Below are 20,531 nucleotides of genomic sequence, written 5' to 3' on the forward strand. Positions count from 1 at the left end.
ATGAATAGACCAAGGCTACATGCAACAACATAGATAAACCTTACAAAAGTTAGTCACAAGAGTCCACACTGTGTGATTCCACTCATATAAACATAAAAAATAGGAACAACTAATTTATAGTGAAAAGAGTTGGGAGGGGAGTTGTTTTACAGAGTAGCAGGAACCCTGGGAAGCTTCTGAGCTGGGGATCATATTCTATGTCTCGATTTGGGTTTTGTGCTTGACTTGTTAAGAATTAAATCACTCAGGATTTGTGTAATTTTTTGGTATGAAAGTTACATAGTTATTAAAAAGAAGTTGATAAATCTTGAATAAGCCATATTAACTGCAATTTAGAAAGGCATTTTGGAATGTTTCAATAAAACAAGTGAGAAATTACAGCCTACTAATTTAGAGCAATATTATGGGTAACTTCTTTTTCGTTCTAGCTATTCAGGAATTGAGAGAAAATGCAGATAAAAACTTAATGGACTGTCCATGAATGCTCATAGCAGCAGTACTCACCATAGCCAGAAGGTTGGAACTGCCCGATGTCCCTCAGTGGCTGAGAGGGTAAACAAAATGTGGCATGGCCATACAGTGGAGTATTATTCAGCCACCCAGAGGAATCCAGTCAAAAAAAGGAGCCAGTCAAAAAAGACCAGCTATTGTATGATTCCATTTATAGGAAATGTCCTGAATAAACAAATCCATAGCGTCTGACCGTAGATTAGTGGCTGCCAGGGGATGGGGAAGGAGGGGGGAATGAGGAGTGGCTGTCAACGGGTACAGGGTTTCTTTTTGGCAGGATGAAAACATTCTGAAATTAGATAGTACTGATAGTTACACAACTTAGTGAATATACTAAAAACCAGTGAAATGTACATTTTAAAAGTGTGAACTTTATGGCATGGGCATTATATCTCAATATAGCTATTACTGAAAAGACTTAATGGAATATATGCAAGAGTGATAAAGTTAAGAAATAGAGTAAGTAGTAGATATTATCCTGACATCATTCTGCCTCAGATAATCCATTAAGAGGAAAAAGTAAGTTTCTAACATGAGAAATGAAATAGCTCCTTGACAGGTAAACTTATTAATGCACGAGTGAATCGTAACTAATACATTGGAAAAAGATTTAAATTCTTGCCAATTTGATCTGCCATATGGGCATCAATAAAGATAATGTAAAACTCATAATATGCCCCCAAACAAGGACATGAATGACAACCTGGTTAATAAGTGTCATCAACTTAAAGATTAGTCATTACACAAGAACCACTGGAAATTGTATAGCTCATATATATGACAGAAACTTGACAGAGATATTCTCAAATGTGACAACAATCCTCAAAATTTACACACAAGTTTCCAATAAGGAAATGCATTGTGAAGGTTAAACAAATGTTTCTAAACTATCAAGGACACAGAGAATATTTCTGTTGACCCTGACAAAGACTAGACCTTTTGTTCTCATATTTCTATAGTAAATGATATTATATGATTATAATATGAAGAAGCAACCATAGAGTTTGCAGCCAAATACGTAAGAGAAAAAAGTATTACAGGATGTATTAGGCAGTTAATTAATACAATATTTTTTATTAAAAATAGCTAATACCCCAAAGAAAAATAAGATTCTTGAAGCATTGTGTGCTCTTGAAGGCTCCACACTGGTGTCTGGAAAGTGGACACTGGACCTCAGCATTCATCTGATGAGCTGATGGAATATCTCCTGTGGCTCGATTTCAGCTTCACAGCTTCTGGCTGGTGCCATTTACCTTTGTCCCTTTGTGACAACTGGAGCATTTACCCATCTCTCATTTTCCAGCTGGAAAATAGGACCTTCTAAGTTTTATGCCTTTTTTTTTTTTTTTTTTTTGAGACAGAGTCTTGCTCTGTCACCCAGGCTAGGATGCAGTGGCGTCAGCCTAGCTCACAGCAACCTCAAACTCCTGGGCTCAAGCGATCCTCCTGCCTCAGCCTCCCCAGTAGCTGGGACTACAGGCATGCGCCACCATGCCCAGCTAATTTTTCTATTTTTAGTAGAGATGGGGTCTCCCTCTTGATGATGCAGGTCTTGAACTCCTGAGATCCTTCCACGTTGGCCTCCCAGAGTGCTAGGATTACAGGCATGAGCCAACATGCCCAGCCATTTTATGTCCTTTTTATTACAGGTATTATAATGTTATAGCTCAAATACCAAAACATTGACCTTAGAAAGAATGAGCTCATCAAATTGCTGAATCCTAAATTATTAAATCTAAAAATTACCGATCACCATTTTAAGGTACAATTTGAGAATAAAATTGAATAAATGAAGAAAATGCTCGATTTTTTTATATATTATAATCCTTTGCAAATACATTCACTTAAAATTACTAAGAAGTTCATTCATTCCCACGGCCTGAGATTTATGTGAAAACACGAGTTATTCAGTCAGTACTTGTTGGGTATCAACTATGTTCTAGACACAAATCGGAAGTTATTTCTTCAAAAAAAAAAAAAACTTTAGAGACAGGAATGAACAAGTCACTTTGCTCTATATGGGACTAAGGTTCTCATCTATATTTCAAACTCTGGGTTTAGAGAGTTTAATTAGATTTCTTAAGATCATTTCAAAGTATCTTATCTTGGAAATTCAAAGCTAACATTTAGTTGAACTCATGTGTACAAGCTATTAGGAAAACTCACAGAAAACTCTCCATAGGGAAGCTAGTGTTTCCATGAAAGTAAAAGACTAAAAATTGATTTCATGTATTGGTAGCAATTTTAAGTACAACCTTGGTTCATCATATCCAGTGACACTGTTCTTAAGTTAAAATTATCTGCAGGAAGCATTCAGCAAATACTGAATTATTTAGTGCCTACTGGGATGCAAGAGAATAAGAGATGTGACCCTTGTTTCTCAGTAAGTTTACAGTCAGTGTAAATGAACACAAGGGAAATAAACAAATGAGCCTACCTTGCACTAAGAATTTACTTTTAAAATAACTTTTAAAACATCTCCTTCCTTAAACAACCAGTATATTGTCAAGGGTTGCAACATGCCAACTGAAGATATTTGGAGTTATTTCTCAGCCTCCTTTACAGGTAAGGGAAGTAAGCAGATGAAGGCAGAAGTCACTTGGGCTTTTAGGGAAGCTCTTCAAGGGACATTTACTTAGGTGGCAGGTCCTCCTTCACTCTTCTCATTCCCTGCCTCCGCCTGCCCGTTATTGGACGCTATAGCTGGTGCTGTAGTGACCCTTTTGTACCATGAGGCGGCCTTGAGGAAGACGAGTCTGGGAAATTGATGATGTCATGACATCACCTAACTGGCCTGGGACTGTCTACTCACAAACTTCTATCTGAGAGAAACTATATCTTGTTTAACACAGTGCTATTTTCAGTCTCTGTTATGTACAGTTAATCATAATTCCTCTTTTAAACAGATTTTTTATTTTTTTAAAATAGAGACAGGGTCTCACTCTTGCTCAGGCTGGTCTCGAAATCCTGAGCTCAAGCGATCCTCCTGCCTAGACATCCCAGACTGCTAGGATTACAGGTGTGAGCCACCGTGCCTGGCCTAAACAGATTTTTAAAGCAGATAAAAAGATGGATTTCTCTGGAGATGGAAAGTCATGTCAAATAGAGTTTTAAAAAACCCCATATATTGCCAACAAGGATGTGTTCTTGTGAACTTCTTAAGAAACGTCCTAATGTATGTAGAAATTTGTATAGGACAACATCTTGGACAGCTTTCTGGACATACTCGACTGCAAATGGTCACTATTTCTATTCTGGAATAAATGAGCCCGACCTTCATCTCAAAATTGTTTCAATGTCAACATCACAAGCTTCACGTTCCCTGTTTCACGCACATTCTGTTGTTCTACCTCTTCCACGTCCTAGAGACCGCTCCCTCTGGGCTGAGTCCTCACCAGCACTCTTCTCTCTCCAGCAGATTGCTCTTGGCCTTTCTTGATTTTGTCCCCAGCCCTGACCTCCTAGTGATCTATTTTATAGATTCTGCCACTTCTCCTCCAGAACTCTAGGGTCTTAACCATGCATTCTGAAGTGCTTAAGCAGATTCACGAATCACTTTAAAGGAGCACAGTAGCCTTTCAGCATGGAAGGGAGATGGCCCTTCAGATAAGAATGTCATTTGGCCTCTGACACTTTAGAAACATCATTGTCAACATATCAACATCTTCTTCATTACCACCTTCTTCACTCTTTTTCCTCACTGCCTTCATCCCACCATCCTCATCGCCACCATCCTCATCCCCAACGCTCTAGAGAATACTAGCTGACATGCACTAAGTGCCTGTCATCATTTGTTCATTCGCAGAGACCTAATGAGGGAGCTCTGGGCTAGAGTGCTGGGATCAACAGGTAAAGAAACCGGGGTGTAGAGCCGTGAACACGCTCACATCACACAGCTGGGCGGTGGGATTTGAATCCAGTCCTGGCCCCAGAGCCCACCCCTTCACCTCTCCATTCTACCTCCTCTGGCAGTTCTGGTATCAAAAATGTAGGGCTCCCTCTTCAACAGTGAAGAACATCAGCCTTTCAGGAACATGTTAGAAAGTTTAACTGTGAATTTAATTTATCCAACATTGGACAGAGACACCTTTGGGACATTTAATATCCGAGGGAGTTTAATGTACTTGCCAGGTACCTGTGCTTCTCATTTTATTACTTATGCCTCCATATGAGTTTAGACATCAGTTCTGCCATTTGGGAATCCCAAGCTTATTGTCTAATGTCCATTTGAAGAAAAATTTTTGTGCCTTTGTTAATATCTACACGGGAATACATTTTCCTTATGCCAGTCAGTCTCTTTGTCTTGTAATTTATTTTTAAAAATTAACAGATAACATTGTATGCTTTTATTGTGTATGTGTTTGAAGTATATATATATGCATATTTATATATATACATACACACACATTGTGGAATAGTAGCTAACCTTTAAGGTCTATGTTAAATTCTTCCTTGGATTCAGAGATACAACAACAGAAGTCTCGCATTCACAGTGCTTAGTCCTTGACTGAGCACACATTTCTTTTTTTTTTCTAAGTCACAGAACCTAACCTCAGAGCTGGACTGAAGTAACTAATCAATCTCTCACAGCTGACAGTGTGGATAAGTCTTCTTATTTTCGATCGGGATTATCCTATTTTTGCTTTCATTGCCATGTTTATATTGACTATTACAATGTACCTTGAGTTTTTATTTTGAAATAGGTTGACGGAAAATTCTACAGGTAAATCAATATCCCCCGCGACTATTCCATGGAACACCAGCTCAGCAGGACATACCGAGGTGGTCCAGGAAAAACTGTTCCCAGGCCAACCCCACAGACCATACCTACCCCTCTTAGAGAGATATGAAGCAGTCTAAAGGTAACCGTAAGTCCTGGAGTCAGAGAAAGCTTTTAACTCAGTGCTATCCACATCTATTTGACCCCAAAATCTTTTTGTTACACCCCCTGTGGTGTGACCTGTGGGACTAATTTCTTGGAACACTAGTGTGGGAAACACGGAAGGCAGGAGCCATCTGCAGGAGCAGCTGCGGGAAGGCTGTTGGGGAGTCAGGCCATGGAGCCGTGTCAGGCTACTGCAGACCTTGCTGTTATAAGGCTGGAATCCTGAGTGCCCAAGACACCACGGGGAGAAAGGGAGTTGTCTACACCCTGAATAAGTCATGTAGGGCTGCTGTGGCGAGAGGCCGTGGGGGAACTGGGAGGCTGAGAGGGCCGGTCCACCTGTCCCAAGCCACCCGGAGTAGCCCTGAGTTCCTTGAGAGAGGGTGGGGCAACCTCAGGTCCACACATGAGCCTTTTCCCCAAATGCCTTGGAGGGTGTAGATGCCAGTGGCCAACAGGGATGCACAGCATCGCGGTGAGGAGTGCGGCTTCCGAAGCACAGAACCTGGTTCACTTCCCGTTTGTGCCACTTACTGTGCCCATGACCTTGCAGCTGTTCTCTAGGTCCTCTGAGCTTAACCATCAGCTCATTCGTAAAGTGCAAAACCAAGCTCACACAGTCAAATGAGGGAGCAGGAGGAGAGCGCCGTGGTGGATGCAGTAAAGGCTTGGCAAATGTCAGGGGCCATTGTATCTATTCTAGGCCCTTCGCTTGGCCTAAGAAAGGCATCTAATCCAGGCCCTGCCCTCAAGGAAGCCATGATCTTAGCACACTGCCATCAGATGCATAGTGCAAATGGCTTCCTAGTTTGGGTACAAACTCAGCAACTGAATGCAATCTTGTGTACTCAGCCCTTCTCCAAACATCGCTCCGCTGGAATGAATGGGAATCAACCACCACAACCCACAATCATAAAAGCATGAGGCTGAGAATAAGTCATGGCTCTCCTCAACACACTCACTTGCCTGTTATTTACAAGCTCCTGGGCCACATTGTTATTGACAAGCAAGTCTGCTCTACCTCTCACTGCTGTTCTGTCTGGCCTCTCAGTCTGCACTTGCTGGAAAAAAATAGTTATTGTTATGCTAAAATCACAATGGGACTCTCATAACTCAGTGCTAAATAACACCCATAAAACTATGAAAATGGCACTTGGGCATTAAAAGTTATTTTCTTATGGACTTTAACAAGATTCAGTGCTTTTGTTCTCACAGTGCTCTGGTGTTTCAGCTTCACAAACACACACACAAGATAAAAATGTGAGGAAGAATTCCAGCAAAACACTATTCTCTCTCCCACAAAGGAGTGTTTTGATTTTGCATGCAGGGAGCCAGCAGGGGCTGTGGTACGCGGAATCGGAATCGGTATCGACCCGTGACCGTGGTCATTACTGCGATGGTGGTGACAGCAGGGGCTTACCTCTTTCTTGGTGAATTTTGGTGAGTGATCATTTTTGTCATCGATCATGATGGTGGCTGTGGCTGTGCCTGTTAATCCAACGTCCAGTCCAGCCATATCCTGAGCTTCGATGATCAACTCATACTTGGGATTTTCCAGAGTCTGCAAAGCACAAGCACAGAGGGAGAAGGTGGCATTTAGATCTGGGTGGCTGCTTTGGGAAAGTGGCAGATGTGTGGCTCAGGCTGTCCCTCCCCCTCCTCCGAGGGCAGGCTTCTTTAAGCAGTCATGGCATTACTCCCTACTGTGTCTAAATGTGCCTTAAGAATCCATATAAGATAGTCACTATTCATAGATTGGAGCTGGCTCGGGGACAGAACATATTTCCTGTCCTTGTTTAGGGGAACATTTGATACATTCCAGAATGTTCCATTTCCTGTGCTTGGCTGTACACTGTACGTTTAATTTTTATACCCACATCTGTCATTTCACAGTGACCTCATGAAGCTGATCTGAAAATGCAGTTAACTTTGATGGTGACTTTAGGACAAAGGTGGCAGCTTTAGGAACTCACATTTACTGAACAATCAGATGGGACAGACATTGTATCACTGTACTTTACAGAAATCCTTATAGTTACTCTTTTCGCAAGCAGGTCAAACTGCAATTATTCTTCCCATTCTACAAATGGGAAAAAAACAACTGAGGTTTAGAGTCACTTATACTGCATCCTTTCAGGTAATTTTAGTCTCGCAGGATGTTAAATTTGGAAGATGCATTTAATCCAGCCATGATCTGAAAAATTTAACACAAACAATGTTGCACTATTGTCTCTTTTTATGTACATGTTTTTCATTTGGATATTTGACAGATATTTAGCTGCCATGTCCAAACATTCAAAACAACTAGCCAAACAGCTCTGATGCTAAGACGAAGAGTGCAGTGGCTGGTAGGTAACAGCTCCTGCATTTAAATCGCCTTCTGCAGTGGATCTGCTTTGGCTTGGTCAAACCGCACACCGTTCTTCTGGCAAGGCAGCACCCCATGTTTACTCTGGGGTCCTACCCCTCCCTTATTCTCTGTCCGTGTGTGTTGGGTTGGATTGTCTTCTCCCCAGGGAACTTTTGGGATGAGCCCCGATGAGGAGAAGCTGACTAGTACATCCCATTCCGGGGGTGTAACGATTACCCCAGGCCAGGCCCTGGTTCTGGCAGCCAGGGAAGGAAGCTGTGTCCCCACAGTGCGAACCTGGAAGCATTTATCTGGGGCAGCGAGAGGAGCCATCGCGTGACCACAGCAGGGGAAGCCTGTCTAAGAATGAAGCCATCTCCTGAGAGAGTTATGCTTGAACCTTGGGGCAAAAAGAAATGATTCCCAGTGATTATACTGGGGCCACTTCATTACCATGCCTGAAGCCAGCCCTGCCCACGGACTTTTCAACTCATGAAGGCATTAATTTTCCTTATTTGCTTAAACCAGTTTGGATTGGTTTCTTAATCACTCACACAGAGAGTCTGAGTGGAACTACCTTCAATAACAAAAATAAAAGGTGTTTACAGTCACATAAATAGTCCTACCAGTACGACAGCCTCAAAAACAGTTGGTTGTATCAACTAATAATTAAGAAATACCACAGGGAGCAAAGAACAAAAAAGCTATAGGGGGTCTCTACTTTTCTGCTAAAGCCATCAGTTTACACAGCAAATTTTAATAGCACAGTGCTAGCTCTCTCAAAAACTTTGAAGTATTTTTGAAGGGTAGTTAGCTGTTTGCTCCCTGGGGCACCTTTAATTGGTGTTTCTTTAACTTCTAGGTAGCTTCTGAGCTACTAACTTAAGAAGTATTAGTTTTGTTGGACAGTTTGGTAAGGCCCTAAATTTAGTTTTATTTTTGAGGCAGAGTCTTGCTCTGTCACTCCAGCTAGAGTGCAATGGTGTCATCATAGCTCACTGTAACCTCCAACTCCTGGGCTCAAGCAACCTCCTGCTTCAGCCTCCCAAGTTGCTGGGACTACAGGACTGCACCACCACACCCGGCTAAGTTTTTCTATTTTAAGCAGAGACAGGGTCTCACTCTTGCTCAGGCTGGTCTCACATTCCTCAGCTCAAGCAATCCTCCCAGAGTGTTAGGATTACAGGCATGAGCCACCATGCCTGGCCAAGACCCTAAACTTAAATTCAGGATGATGAGTGGGATGCTGATGTTCTCTTTGACAGCTCCACACACGATGTTTTTGGTTTTAATTCCAGCTCCACCAGGGCTAAAGGTCCCCAAGCTCTTGGACGGCTCAGTGCAAATGGAATTTGACACTATACCCAGCTCTAGTTCTGCCTGGGTCAGTTGGTACTTCTCTGTATAGGTGCTTGAAATGCCATCCATTCACAGATTGAAGCTGGAAAACTTTATCTTAATGTAAAGTTTTCTACTTACCATCATTGGCTTTCTACTTATCATTGACAAGTTGGATTGGATTTACTATTTGCCATAAATAGTAGCTGGACCATATGAAACTAGTAAATTGGCCACCTACAAAATCTTTCTCTGGACGTGCTAACCACTAGCCTGAAATGAACATCATAGGCCTAATTTCTTGTATAACATTTTAACTTCTGTCCTAAGACATTATAAATATTTTTGAAAGCAAACAACCATTGAAATAAGAAATTATATAGATTTTTCCCCAACATTAAAGAGATCATGGTAAATGTAATATTATTTTTCCTGTGTAATATCACCAAAATAATTCCTGTACATTAAGGGTCATGTAAAATATAATCATATGGATATTTTATAATTTGCTTAATCATCTTCTATAATATTATTAGGTCTTCTATAATATTATTATAATATTATTAGGTTATTTGCAGTGTTTTAAAAATGTTGATGGTTTTAAATAGCACTGCAATGAACATCTTTATTCAGGGAGCCTTCTATAGACTTTGGCTGTTATTTTTGGTTTTGTTTGTTTGTTTGTTTTTGAATGATAGATCCCAAGATGGATGTGCAATTACTGGGATGAGGGGTATGAGTATTTTAAGGCTTTTTACTTACATTTCAATATTGTTTTCCAAGAGGATGTTATGAATTTTTATACCAGTCTTACCAGAATGTTTAGCTTATGATCCCAGGCAAGGCTTGTGTCTAAAGAACAGCTCCTGTTATTGCCCCGTGAAGCAAGTTGGGGGACTAGTGTGATTCCGCGACGGCTACATAAGAAGGAGAGAAATTCCTCACAGCCTTCACTGTCCTCCAGCTTGGAGTAGAGCTCACGATGGAGACTGCTTCAAACACTAACGACAGCAGGCGGGGACTGCTTCAATCTCCCAGTCCCCACCCCCTCTTCCTGTACCTCAGCTATCACTCCCTCAGGGCATCGCCTGGTCCTCATTCTCAGCACAGGTGGAGTTCAGGTGGGGTTGGCTCCGCCCCTCATCTAGGGATGGGTATGTGGTTCAGGCCTGGCCAATCACGGCTTCCCATTCCCATGGCCATGGGATGTGCGGGTAACCTCTAAGTTAAGACACCCTGACATTGAAATTCAGTTCTGGGATGTATTTCTTTTAAAAAGCTTAGAGCAGAGAAGTTCTCTTTCTGCTAGACTTGAAGGTGGTAGGGCAGCAAGCTGGAGCTGGTAGGGGCCATTTGCAACCACACAGAGAAAGTCAATCTGAGAATGGAGGTAACACAGGCTAAGAGGCAGAGACGGGCAGAGTTGGTTTTTTAAAACATCATTTGAGCCCCTTAATAGTCATCCTTGAATCCAGAATTTACTGCTCAGATTTTGTGACTTCTATGAGCTAATAAATTTTTCTTTCCTCTAGACACTTCATTTAGATGTTCTGTGAGTAGCAACAAGGCAGTTTTTACTAATACTGCAACTAATACTATGATCAATTATCTGGTTATTAGTAACAAAGCTTAAGAGCTACCCAATCACACCATAGTGTCGCAGTAGGCTTTTCGTAACCGCATCCCCACTGTTTCGTGAACACACCATTTTCTCTTCTAACAGTTTCCCCTGCACAGATTTTTTCCCCAGAGAAAGTTACTATAATTTTTTCTTTTATTATTTTATATATCCATTTAATTGGTGGTCAATGAATGTCTAGTTTAAATGTTGTGCTGGGTGTTGGGGATATAATGATGGAAAAACAGGGTCCCTCTCTTTACAGAGTTCAAAGTATAGGGCTGAGGACAGTCATGTTCACATATAACTGGAACAAAATACAGTCAAAGCTAAGCAGAGGAATGTACAAATTCTCATGATCGTACAAGGGGACACATGGGCATAACTCTCTTGTAAACACGTTTTATAAATAACTTTAAAAATGAACCAGTCAATCTCCATCGCTTGAAGAAAATAAAACTTTACAGCTGTAATGTGAAATAGATTGATTAACCTCGCAGAGAATCAATTAGATTATTAAGTAGATAAATTGCAAGGTTTGAGATGAGATGTTCCAAAAGTCTCTATTTTCTGGCAAACTTAAGGCTAACATTAGAAATGCTTTTATTGCTGAAGTAATATCCAATTATTATAAGGAAAATCAAAATGATACAGTCATTTCTAAAGTGGAAACTGAGGACTTGCCTCCACCCTCATCCAACCTCACCCTTAAGAGGTAACTGAGAGTAATGAAGTGTGTTTCCCTCCTTTTCCCTGCACATCCCGAGGACACACACAGATACATTTTATATACCCTTATATCTAGTACACATCTATATACACACATATTTAATCGGAATGACACCACTTACATATTTGCACAGTTTGTTTTACCATATCACTTTTATCTCAGCGCTGATAGATCTGCCTGTTCATTTCAACAGCTCTACACTAGTCCCCGGGAGGAATCCACTCTAATTTCTTCAATCAGTCCCTCTTGTCATTTGAGTTGCTTCCAAATTTTCACTTTTAAAAGCAACTCTAATATAAAAAAAAATTCATTGGCTTGTTAGTATGTTTGGGATTTTTCTCTACTGAACACTATTGCTTTCACAATGAGAACAACAATAACAGAAACCAAACAACCAAGAATAAAAGTAACCTCCTTTGGAATGTAAAAGACCCAGTCAGATTTCAAAATGAGAGAAAATGCCACGTGAATTCTCGCACTCCTGCGTGACCAGGATATTTTCCATTTACATCCGATCTACTTCCTATTCCTGCTGAGCCTCTTCCAGAGGTCACCTCTAATTCCCCAGGTCTCTTCATCACTCTTACTTGAAATATACTTATGTATTTAATCCTGTATAACTCACTGGTCTCTTTGCGTTGCTAGGAAAGATTCCTTTTAGGCAGGGTGTCCAGCCCACAGCTGCCCCTTCTCTGGAGGAACCCGTGATGCAGAGAACAGGCCCCCGTGGCCATGGTCATGACTGTCTCCATTGGCAAGAGTTGCCTGATTCACAGGGGACCCCCTAATCTGGGCTGGGACAATTGGATTCTGGGAATATGAAATGTGGAACCAAGAGTCACAGAGGGAGAATGAAGGGCACACCCCATTGCCTTTCTCCATGTAACTCCTGGGACCAAAAAGGGAGTTTGCCTTCTTGAATATTTTGGGAGGAAACTTACCACCCTTGCGCTCCTCTCTGCCCATGTGGAAGGCACCCTGCTTCTGGAAAGCAAGAGCTTCAGTTGTCCAGCTGCCCTGTTGTTAGGTGAGTAAACTTGACAGTGAGGAGGAAGCTCCGTTGTCCTCTCAAGGTCAAGCTACACTCTCCATGGGCCTCTCCTGATTCTTGCGTCCGTTTGGTTCAAGGTTCAGATGGAAAATGGATGTAATCAACTCCAAAGAACTTTCGAGCCTAGTTATGCAGAAGGGGCTGCTCTAACCAGAAAGATGCAAGCGTGGCTGCTAAGATCTGGAAGCTTTGCTGCCCCTGACTTCAGTCCTTTCCTTGGTTCTGTAACACATCCCAGTGATTGTTCACGGAAGCCAGCCAGCCAGAATCACTTTCAGTTGCTTGCAACCAAAGGAACTGTGGTGAAGACAACACTTGTGATCACCAAATCCCATTTCCCTGGATTCTGGGGCACACAGCCAGACTGTATTCCCCAGGCTTCCTTGCAGTAAGGTGAATCTGTGGACTGATTCCGGCCAATGGAGTATGTGCAGAAGTGATGTCCTTGGTGTGGCCCCTAAACCTCCCACATAACCCCCACATTTTCTATTTCCCAAAAAGGAAGAAGCCTGGATCTCCAAATGACTGCAGGCAGAGCCTCTTTGCTAACCTGTTTTAGCCTGTGAGGAGAGCAAGAAAAACAGCCATTCTTGAGGCTTACAGACTGTTCATATGGTGCCCAGCCTGCTTTGACTAATACGAAGGCTATGTTTCCTGTTTTCTTTCATTTCAAATGCCTGTTTGCTATCTTCCTAAGTGGATGACAAAGTTTTCAAGGGCAAGGACCATGCCTTTGGCCACAATGCCTGGCCAGTGCTCAGCACACAAGGTGGGCGATTTACTTTCATTATTGATAATGATGATATATTACTGTTTCCCTGAACTAAATTATCTCTCAAAGGTCTGAGCACATCAGTGGCATTTCCAAAGCAAAGCCATTTATTCTCAGGGAGCGGCTTATACTTTGGGGAACTCTAGCTCAAGGAGATAGGATTTTATTTCGAGGAAGAAAGGCACTGTGTCAAAACTGGGAAAATTAAATCGGCTCCTCTGATTTTATTTGAAGCTATCTGATCTGTAAGACACGTCTAAGAGAGGCAAGCTGCTCTCCTTGTTTGAGTTCTGCAGTCATGCATCTGTATTGCATTTGCTATCTCCTCCTGGGTGTCTCCCAGCCACCAGTTAATATATATCCTAGAAACAAAAGGAAGATGGTATGTCTGCAAGAAAAAAGCCTCCAGTGAATCTCCGCAGACATAGGCCAGGTTCACTGATCACACTGATTTGAAAACCAAACATTTCATCTTGAAAAAAGAATCAAGCCGTGTCATTAAATATGACACATAATCAATCACCCGACCCTTGATGTTTTACACAGCTATGATAACTTCCATACAAGCATGCACTTAGTGGAACATTTGTCACTAATAACAAGAATAATGGTAGCTGTGGGGGGAAATCAACGAATAAATGTTACATGGAAAAGGTTTTCTCATTAATCCACGCAGTCACCTGCCCTGCCCTTGGCTCATCTGGAGCTGCCCTCCACGTCTCTCCTTATGGTTTGTCCAGATGCAATTTCCCTCCGCTACCCCACGTTTTCTTATTTTTGAACTTTTCTCCTTCACTTCTTCCTCCAGCCTAATGCCCATTTGATTGCTGATGGTCATCGTTCACTGCACGGAAGCCCTATGAAAGGAGGGACCCCAGTGCACAACAGGGTGGCTGACACTTAGGAAGGAGGCAATCAGTATTTGATCAATTGTTATTACCCTGGCTCCATGACTTGGTAGCTGAGTGATCCCAGCCCAGTTACTCAGTTTCATCATCTGTAAAATGGGGAGAATAATAATACTTATAGGGTAGCTGAGGATTAAAAGAGGTCAAGTGCCAAGCGCAGAGCCAGGCATATGCAAATGCCCAAGAGATGGATACTGTTATTAGTTAACAGACTCTTTGGGAAGTTTCCTGAAGATGTGGCAAGAAACTGAGGGTGCCCATCAAGAAGAGCCAAAAGCAACTGAATGCCACCAACAGCCACTGAGTGAGCTTGGAAGAGGATTCTTCCCTACACAGAACTCCTGATAAGGGTGCAGATTCTGGACTGACACGTGGGTTGGAGCTCTGTGAGAGCCCATGAAGCAGAGAACACAGCTAAGAAATGCCCAGCTCTCTGAACAGAGAGACTGTGAGGTAACAGATGTCTATTGTTTGAAGTCATTAAGTGTTGGGGTAATTTGTTACGCAGCAATAGATAACAAATACAGGCTTTTATCCCAGCACCTACCACAGTCTATAATGTTCTTGTTCATTGATGACCTGTTTATTGGCTGTCTTGACTATGACAATTTGAGCTCCATGAGAACAGGGGCTTTGCTTATTTAGAGCTTTAGCTCTCAGTTATTAATTCAGCCCTGGGACATCATAGTTATGTAAGGATTGGTCAATTTTACATATATGTATGTTTTTATAGAACAATGAATTACATAGAATGGTGTACCTATAAGTGCTTAACAACAGACTCTGCAATTTGTGGTATTTGTTAATTTTGGTGGTTTTCTCCTACTGTGGCTGATTTCAAGCTACCCATGTGATGTCACTCCAAAAGTGTGTAATCAGAAAGAGATACAGACAACCAGCTATTGTAGGCTGGTGAGAACTGGCCCTAGCATATATTAATAAATTCTGCATTAGGAATCAAGGAAAGCCATAAGAAGGCATTTTTGTCAACAAATCCCTTTGTTGTTTAACATTTAAGGTATTGTTAATGAGAAATACTGACACGAGATACGCAGCAAAGATACGATGTAATTCATTTATTTGTTTACTCTTCAGCTTTGCCCTGATAAACTGGGCATGGCAAGACTCCTTGCAATATGGGGGCCAAGCAAGGGCCCCATTCTTCTCCGGGTTAGCTGCACCTGGCACTTGGTCTATAAATATTGCAACGGTTTGGTGAAAACATTATCTGAAGCAGAACGAGTTGTTGTCTGTCTGGAGTTTGATTTACCCACTCTGGCCACATAACACCGGGACTAGGTCGTCCATAAATCCGGCAGGAACTTCACACATGTCCTCATAAAATGTGCCTTATTCCTACCGCAGCTGCTGAGAGACGTTCCTCTGTCTTCTCATGCAATAGGGTGAGTCTGGGGTGACTTGTGTTTGTCTTTAGGCCTCTCTTCACCTCGCCTCTCAGTGCTAATGTGAACATTCCTGCTCCTGGCTGTCACCTGCTGTTTTTTCATTCCTTGCCGGGGCTTGGTGGGTAAGGGGAAGGCAGAACTCATTTCCCCAGATTTACTGGCCGCTGACAAAGCTGGCAGGGTGGGGAAGTCGCAGGGGAAATAAACACTGCCTCTTAGACACATGCGGTTGGAATAACCGAAGTGATAGATTTGAGGTTGAGGGACACCAAAATCAAATAAAACATTTCCAGGCAAAGTGTACATTGTCTGATGTTACTGATGAGTACAGTAAATAAGCTGCCAATGGCATTCGTAGCATACCTGGAAAAACCATCCCCTTTAGACCCAGGGAAGCAAATACCTGACACTCAGTTTGATTTCACTGAAACATTTATTTAGTGTCTACTAGGTTCAAGGAACTCTGCTAGGATGTGATGAACGATACAGACCCTGCTTTTGGTGCATTTCTTGTCCAGAGAAATGAACAAAAAGAAAGCCTGCCAGGCACGATGAGATGAATGTTATCAGAATTGTAGCAATTAAGGTCTGTGTGGAAAGGGTCAGGGTGTGGGATGCTCAGGAAGGCTACACGGAGCTTGTTTAATTCATCAAACATTTGCTGAGCACTTACTGTGTGTTAGGCAACATGCTGGAGGGTGGGAATAAGAAACAGGAGTCAAGTCTAATGTGTGAGACTAACAGCCAGACTCAGCAGAATGAGACGGGGCTAAGCACAGAGTTCTGTTGTGCTACAAACCTAGACGCTATGGGTGGGGAGGCAGGGGCTCCAAGAGATCAAGGACAGAGTCCTGCAGGAGGGAATATCTGACCACAGGATTAGAAATGGGGTCTTGAAGTAGAAGTCAGTTTCTATGGAAGAAGGTGGGAGACTGTTAATCCTAAAACTGTTAAATTCAGTCTTTGAATAAGAACTGAAGGCTGACTGTGATTCAGGACACTGGGGGGACAAGAAGTGTACTCCCTACTGTTAAGATAAAGCATGTATAAGCGGCTTCTCAAGGCTGCAGGCAGCACGTGCTAAGTTGGTCGTGTACTCAGCAGGTTCAGGATGGGAACGGCAGGGCTGGGAGTGCTCGATGGCTGCTCAGTGGCTGCTCAGTGGCTGCTCAGTGGCGTCAGGTTACTGCAAGGCTGGAGCTGAGCCCTGGGGGATGGGTGTGAAGAGAGAGGATACAGAGAAGGAAGAAGGGCCTGGGGACAAGTGTGGAGGTGGCAGGGTGAGACAGAGCCACCAGTGTGGCTGGAGTCAAGCTCTGTGGGGTGGGGAGACATAGGCTGTTGGTTCTTGAAAGTACCTCAGAGACCACCTAGTCCAGCCTCACTGCAAGGAACCCACGGTGTGAGGAGCGGGAGGGAACCCATCAGCACGTGGGAGCAGAGCTGGACATGCTCTGGAACTTCTTGGGTCCATCTGTTTGACTGAGACAAGAGAGTGAAGACCCCTGAAGTTGAAGTCAACTGTAATGCAATTAAAATATTCTTTCTCTATGATTTTTATATTCTCACAATCTACTTCTACCACCTTGGCTTTTGTTTCCTAACCTTTTGGCCCCGTCATGGCACCATTATGCCTGGTGCGTAGGACGTACAGTCTGAGTTGGTGCGTCTCAAACGTGCCTGTATCACAGGCCTCTGGGTGGTAAACTGAGGCACAGACTGCCGGCCCACAGCTGGGCTTCGTGACCCAGGAGGCCTGGGTGGGGCCTGAGGATCTGCATTTTTCACAAGTTTCTTGGAGATGCTGATCTGCGGGTGTGGGGCACACACTGTGATTAGCACTGTTCTGAATGAACATGTATCCAAACGCAGATTGGTACGTACTCTTATATATTTTAACTTAAAATCCACCTGTTTAGGATGCAATTTAAATGAAAAATAGAAAACATAGTTTTCCAAAAGTTTCTTCTCTAACTATAAAACTTCCTTTTTCTTCCCTTTCTAGAAAAAAAATGTCCTCTCTTTAAGACACTATACAGCACCACGGTCAGCTCTCCGGCTTGCTCCAATCCTCTTCTAGACGTGTTTGCTGGACGCCCACTCTCCTCCTTCATGGGCCAGCATCAGGACTCTTCTTCCCCTGCCACCTGGCCCTTCTGCCTCATGGCACCAATCCAGCTGGCACCTGGGAGTTACCCTCAGCAATTCCCTCTCTGTTGTCCTACACGACGAGTCACCACGTGCTACTCATTTTTCTCCCCGGCCTCTCTTGAGTCCATCCAGTTTGCTCTGTCACCACAGCTACTGCATGACTTCGAGCCTTCATCCCTTCTCATCTGAGCTACTGCAACAGTGTCCAGACTGGACCCCCTGCCCCCTTCTCAACCCCTCCCTCCTGCGAAGGCAGATAGAGTGAGCTGTCTCAGCTACCGTCTGACCACAGGACTCTGCGTAAAACCCTTCCGTGGCTCTTCAGTGGCTGCAGGACAACGTGCAGGTTCCTCCAGCATGAAGGTCAAGCTCTTCGCCGCCTTATCTTCTCATTCTCCCCACTCGGCATTGCATTCCCATAACGCTGAACTGCTCAGCCATCCACACCGTCTAGGCTTTTTCACCTCTCTTCATCTTCGCACCTTTGCTCACACTGCAGCCTCTGACCTCCCTGCACAGTTTTTTCCTGGCTAACTAGTACTTGTCCTTACAAACCTTGCTCAGATGCTGCCTCCATCATGAAGCTTCTTTGTCTTCCCAGAGCTCCTCCCTCCTCCTCTGTGTTAGCCCTGGCTGTGTATTGTGGTGAATGTTTTTCTCTTGGTTGCCTTAATGACACTGCACAGCAATTTTGTCTTCACATGTCTGTCTCCATGATTATGCTGTGAGATGCTCAATGTCAGGTTCATGCATCAAGCACAGTGCACAAAATGCCATCATGCTCTTGGATCTAGAAGCTTTCATATCTTCTACCGTAGACAGAATGAAAGCCCCTAAAGATGGCCACGTGCTAAATCCTGGAATCTGTGAATGTGTTACCTTAGGTGGCAAAAGAGACTTTGTTAAGAATCTTGAGATGGGAACACTACCCTGGATCATCCGAATGGGCCCAATACAATTGCAGGGGTCCTTATAAGAGGGAGGCAGAAGAGTCAGAGTCAGAGGAAATGGACGATGGCAGCAGAGGGGAGAGAGGGGAGAGGGAGGAGAGAGAGATGCTAAACTCCTGGCCTTTAGGTGGAGGAGGGGGCCGTGAGCCAAGGAATGCAGGTGGCCCCTAGAAGCCGGCAAAGACAAGAAAACGGACTCTCCGATGGAACCTCCAAAAGGAACCAGCCCTGCTGACACATCGATTTTAGCCCAGTGAGACCCACCTTGGACTTCTGACTTCTAGAACTGTGAGACAATAAATTTGTGTTGTTTTAAGCCTCTTATTTTGTGGTCATTTGTTATGGCAGCCACAGGAAACTAACACGCCTCCGGAGAGTCATCCCTGGGCTTCCTGGGGAGCTGAGTTGCCCGCCAGCCTCCCCGTGCCTTCGCTCCACTCCCAGCTTCCTCCTGCACAGGATGCCCCCCCTCCAGAATAGCATCTTCTATCTTATCTCTGGAAAATATTTTCATTTCAATTCTTTGAAGTGTAATGTCAACCAGACCTTTCCTGCAAAAATCTGTCTAGTAAGAAGATGAATGTCCTCCCATCCACAAAGTGGTAAATATCAAATATCGGAGAAATCTTCTCCTCAGCATTATGTGGTTTCCAATCTGTCAGTCACTTTCTAAGTATTTATTACAGTCCCCATGAGGGCAAGGACCCTGTCTCTGATGTATTCCTGCCACATCCCCAGTTCCTAGCCCCCTGAGACACTGAGGTCCCAAGACACTGCCTTTATTGGTCATTGGGTTACAGTCTTTGAAAATAAGTTGAACTTATTCTAAATTACCCAGGGGGAAAAAAAAATCACACAAGCTAGTCTGCTGTCTGGCACTCTCAGTAAATGTTTGATGAATGAATAAATCAAGACATGGTTATATTGATTACTACACAGTAAACCTGGTCTCAGGATTGCTCTTTGGGTTGTGGGTCCAAAGACAGGACCTGGGTGAGTTCAGACAGGGCTAAGCCAGTCTCTAGAGTCTGGTTAGGTAGAGTAAGGTGGGGTGACAAGGCTCTGGTCTTCCAAGAGTGAGTAGGGAAGGTCCCTCCTCTTTGGAGAGGGGTCCAAGCAAAGGGAGCCTTTGTGTGCTTTGGACCTGAGGGGTGGCATCCTCCTCCACCTTGAGGCAGAGACCCCATGCTTGGTCTGACCCCAGGCACAGCCCGAGGCCAGTCACACATCCTGAGGTGTGTGAGATAGAAGGAGGGACATTCAGCTGGGACAACTGGATCCTTACGTGGTGAGGTTTGGAACGAAATGACCTTTCATACACACACACACACACACACACACACGCACACACATACACATATACACATATACACACAAAGGGACAAGAGAATGTTGCTTATATGAACCTCCAAAAAGCCAGCTGGGGGCTGTCTCAGATGACCCTGGGGGACTGTATGTGCCACAGTATAAAACTGCGAAACTGGTGCTCCTGTCATTCACCAAGCCCTCTCTGAAAGCAAATAGCTTTCCTTGGGTTTCAATTTATTACCGTCTAAAATGTCATTCTCTGTATGGGTAATAAAAGATAATACGTTTTATGGTGGCTCCTTATGGTAAGGTTTTACAAAATCTGTTATTAAATGATCTGCATAGAATCTAAATGAATCTTACTAGGTTACATGAAATAGCAAGGTGGGTTTCTTTTTTTTTTTTTTCTCTTTTCTCTCCCCCCAGTCAAGTGCAGTTAGAGGGGCAGCACTCTTTGTGTGTTTTCTAATCGCACAGCAGAAGGTAATGCTTTTAAGGTCAGGCTAAAAATTGTGTTCTGCTGTGTAATCAGCTTCACAAAGTTACACCGTGGT

The 20,531-nt window shown here is 43.4% G+C and overlaps 1 protein-coding gene across 4 annotated transcripts in view; it reads right to left on the minus strand.

Moving 5' to 3' along the window:
• CDH13 (cadherin 13) overlaps positions 1–20,531 on the minus strand; it is a 964,660-nt gene that overhangs the window by 132,899 nt on the left and 811,230 nt on the right. For 3 of the 4 annotated variants that reach the window (XM_045534024.1, XM_045534023.1, XM_045534027.1), the window contains one exon: positions 6,816–6,956. In XM_045534024.1, coding sequence (XP_045389980.1) covers positions 6,816–6,956 — 141 coding nt within the window. Of the gene's footprint in view, positions 1–1,659; positions 1,814–6,815; positions 6,957–20,531 lie in introns of those variants that run through there. The other variant, XM_045534025.1, reaches the window with a different exon arrangement.

The sequence above is a fragment of the Lemur catta genome, chromosome 20, assembly GCF_020740605.2.
Source record: "Lemur catta isolate mLemCat1 chromosome 20, mLemCat1.pri, whole genome shotgun sequence".
Lineage (NCBI taxonomy): Eukaryota > Metazoa > Chordata > Mammalia > Primates > Lemuridae > Lemur > Lemur catta.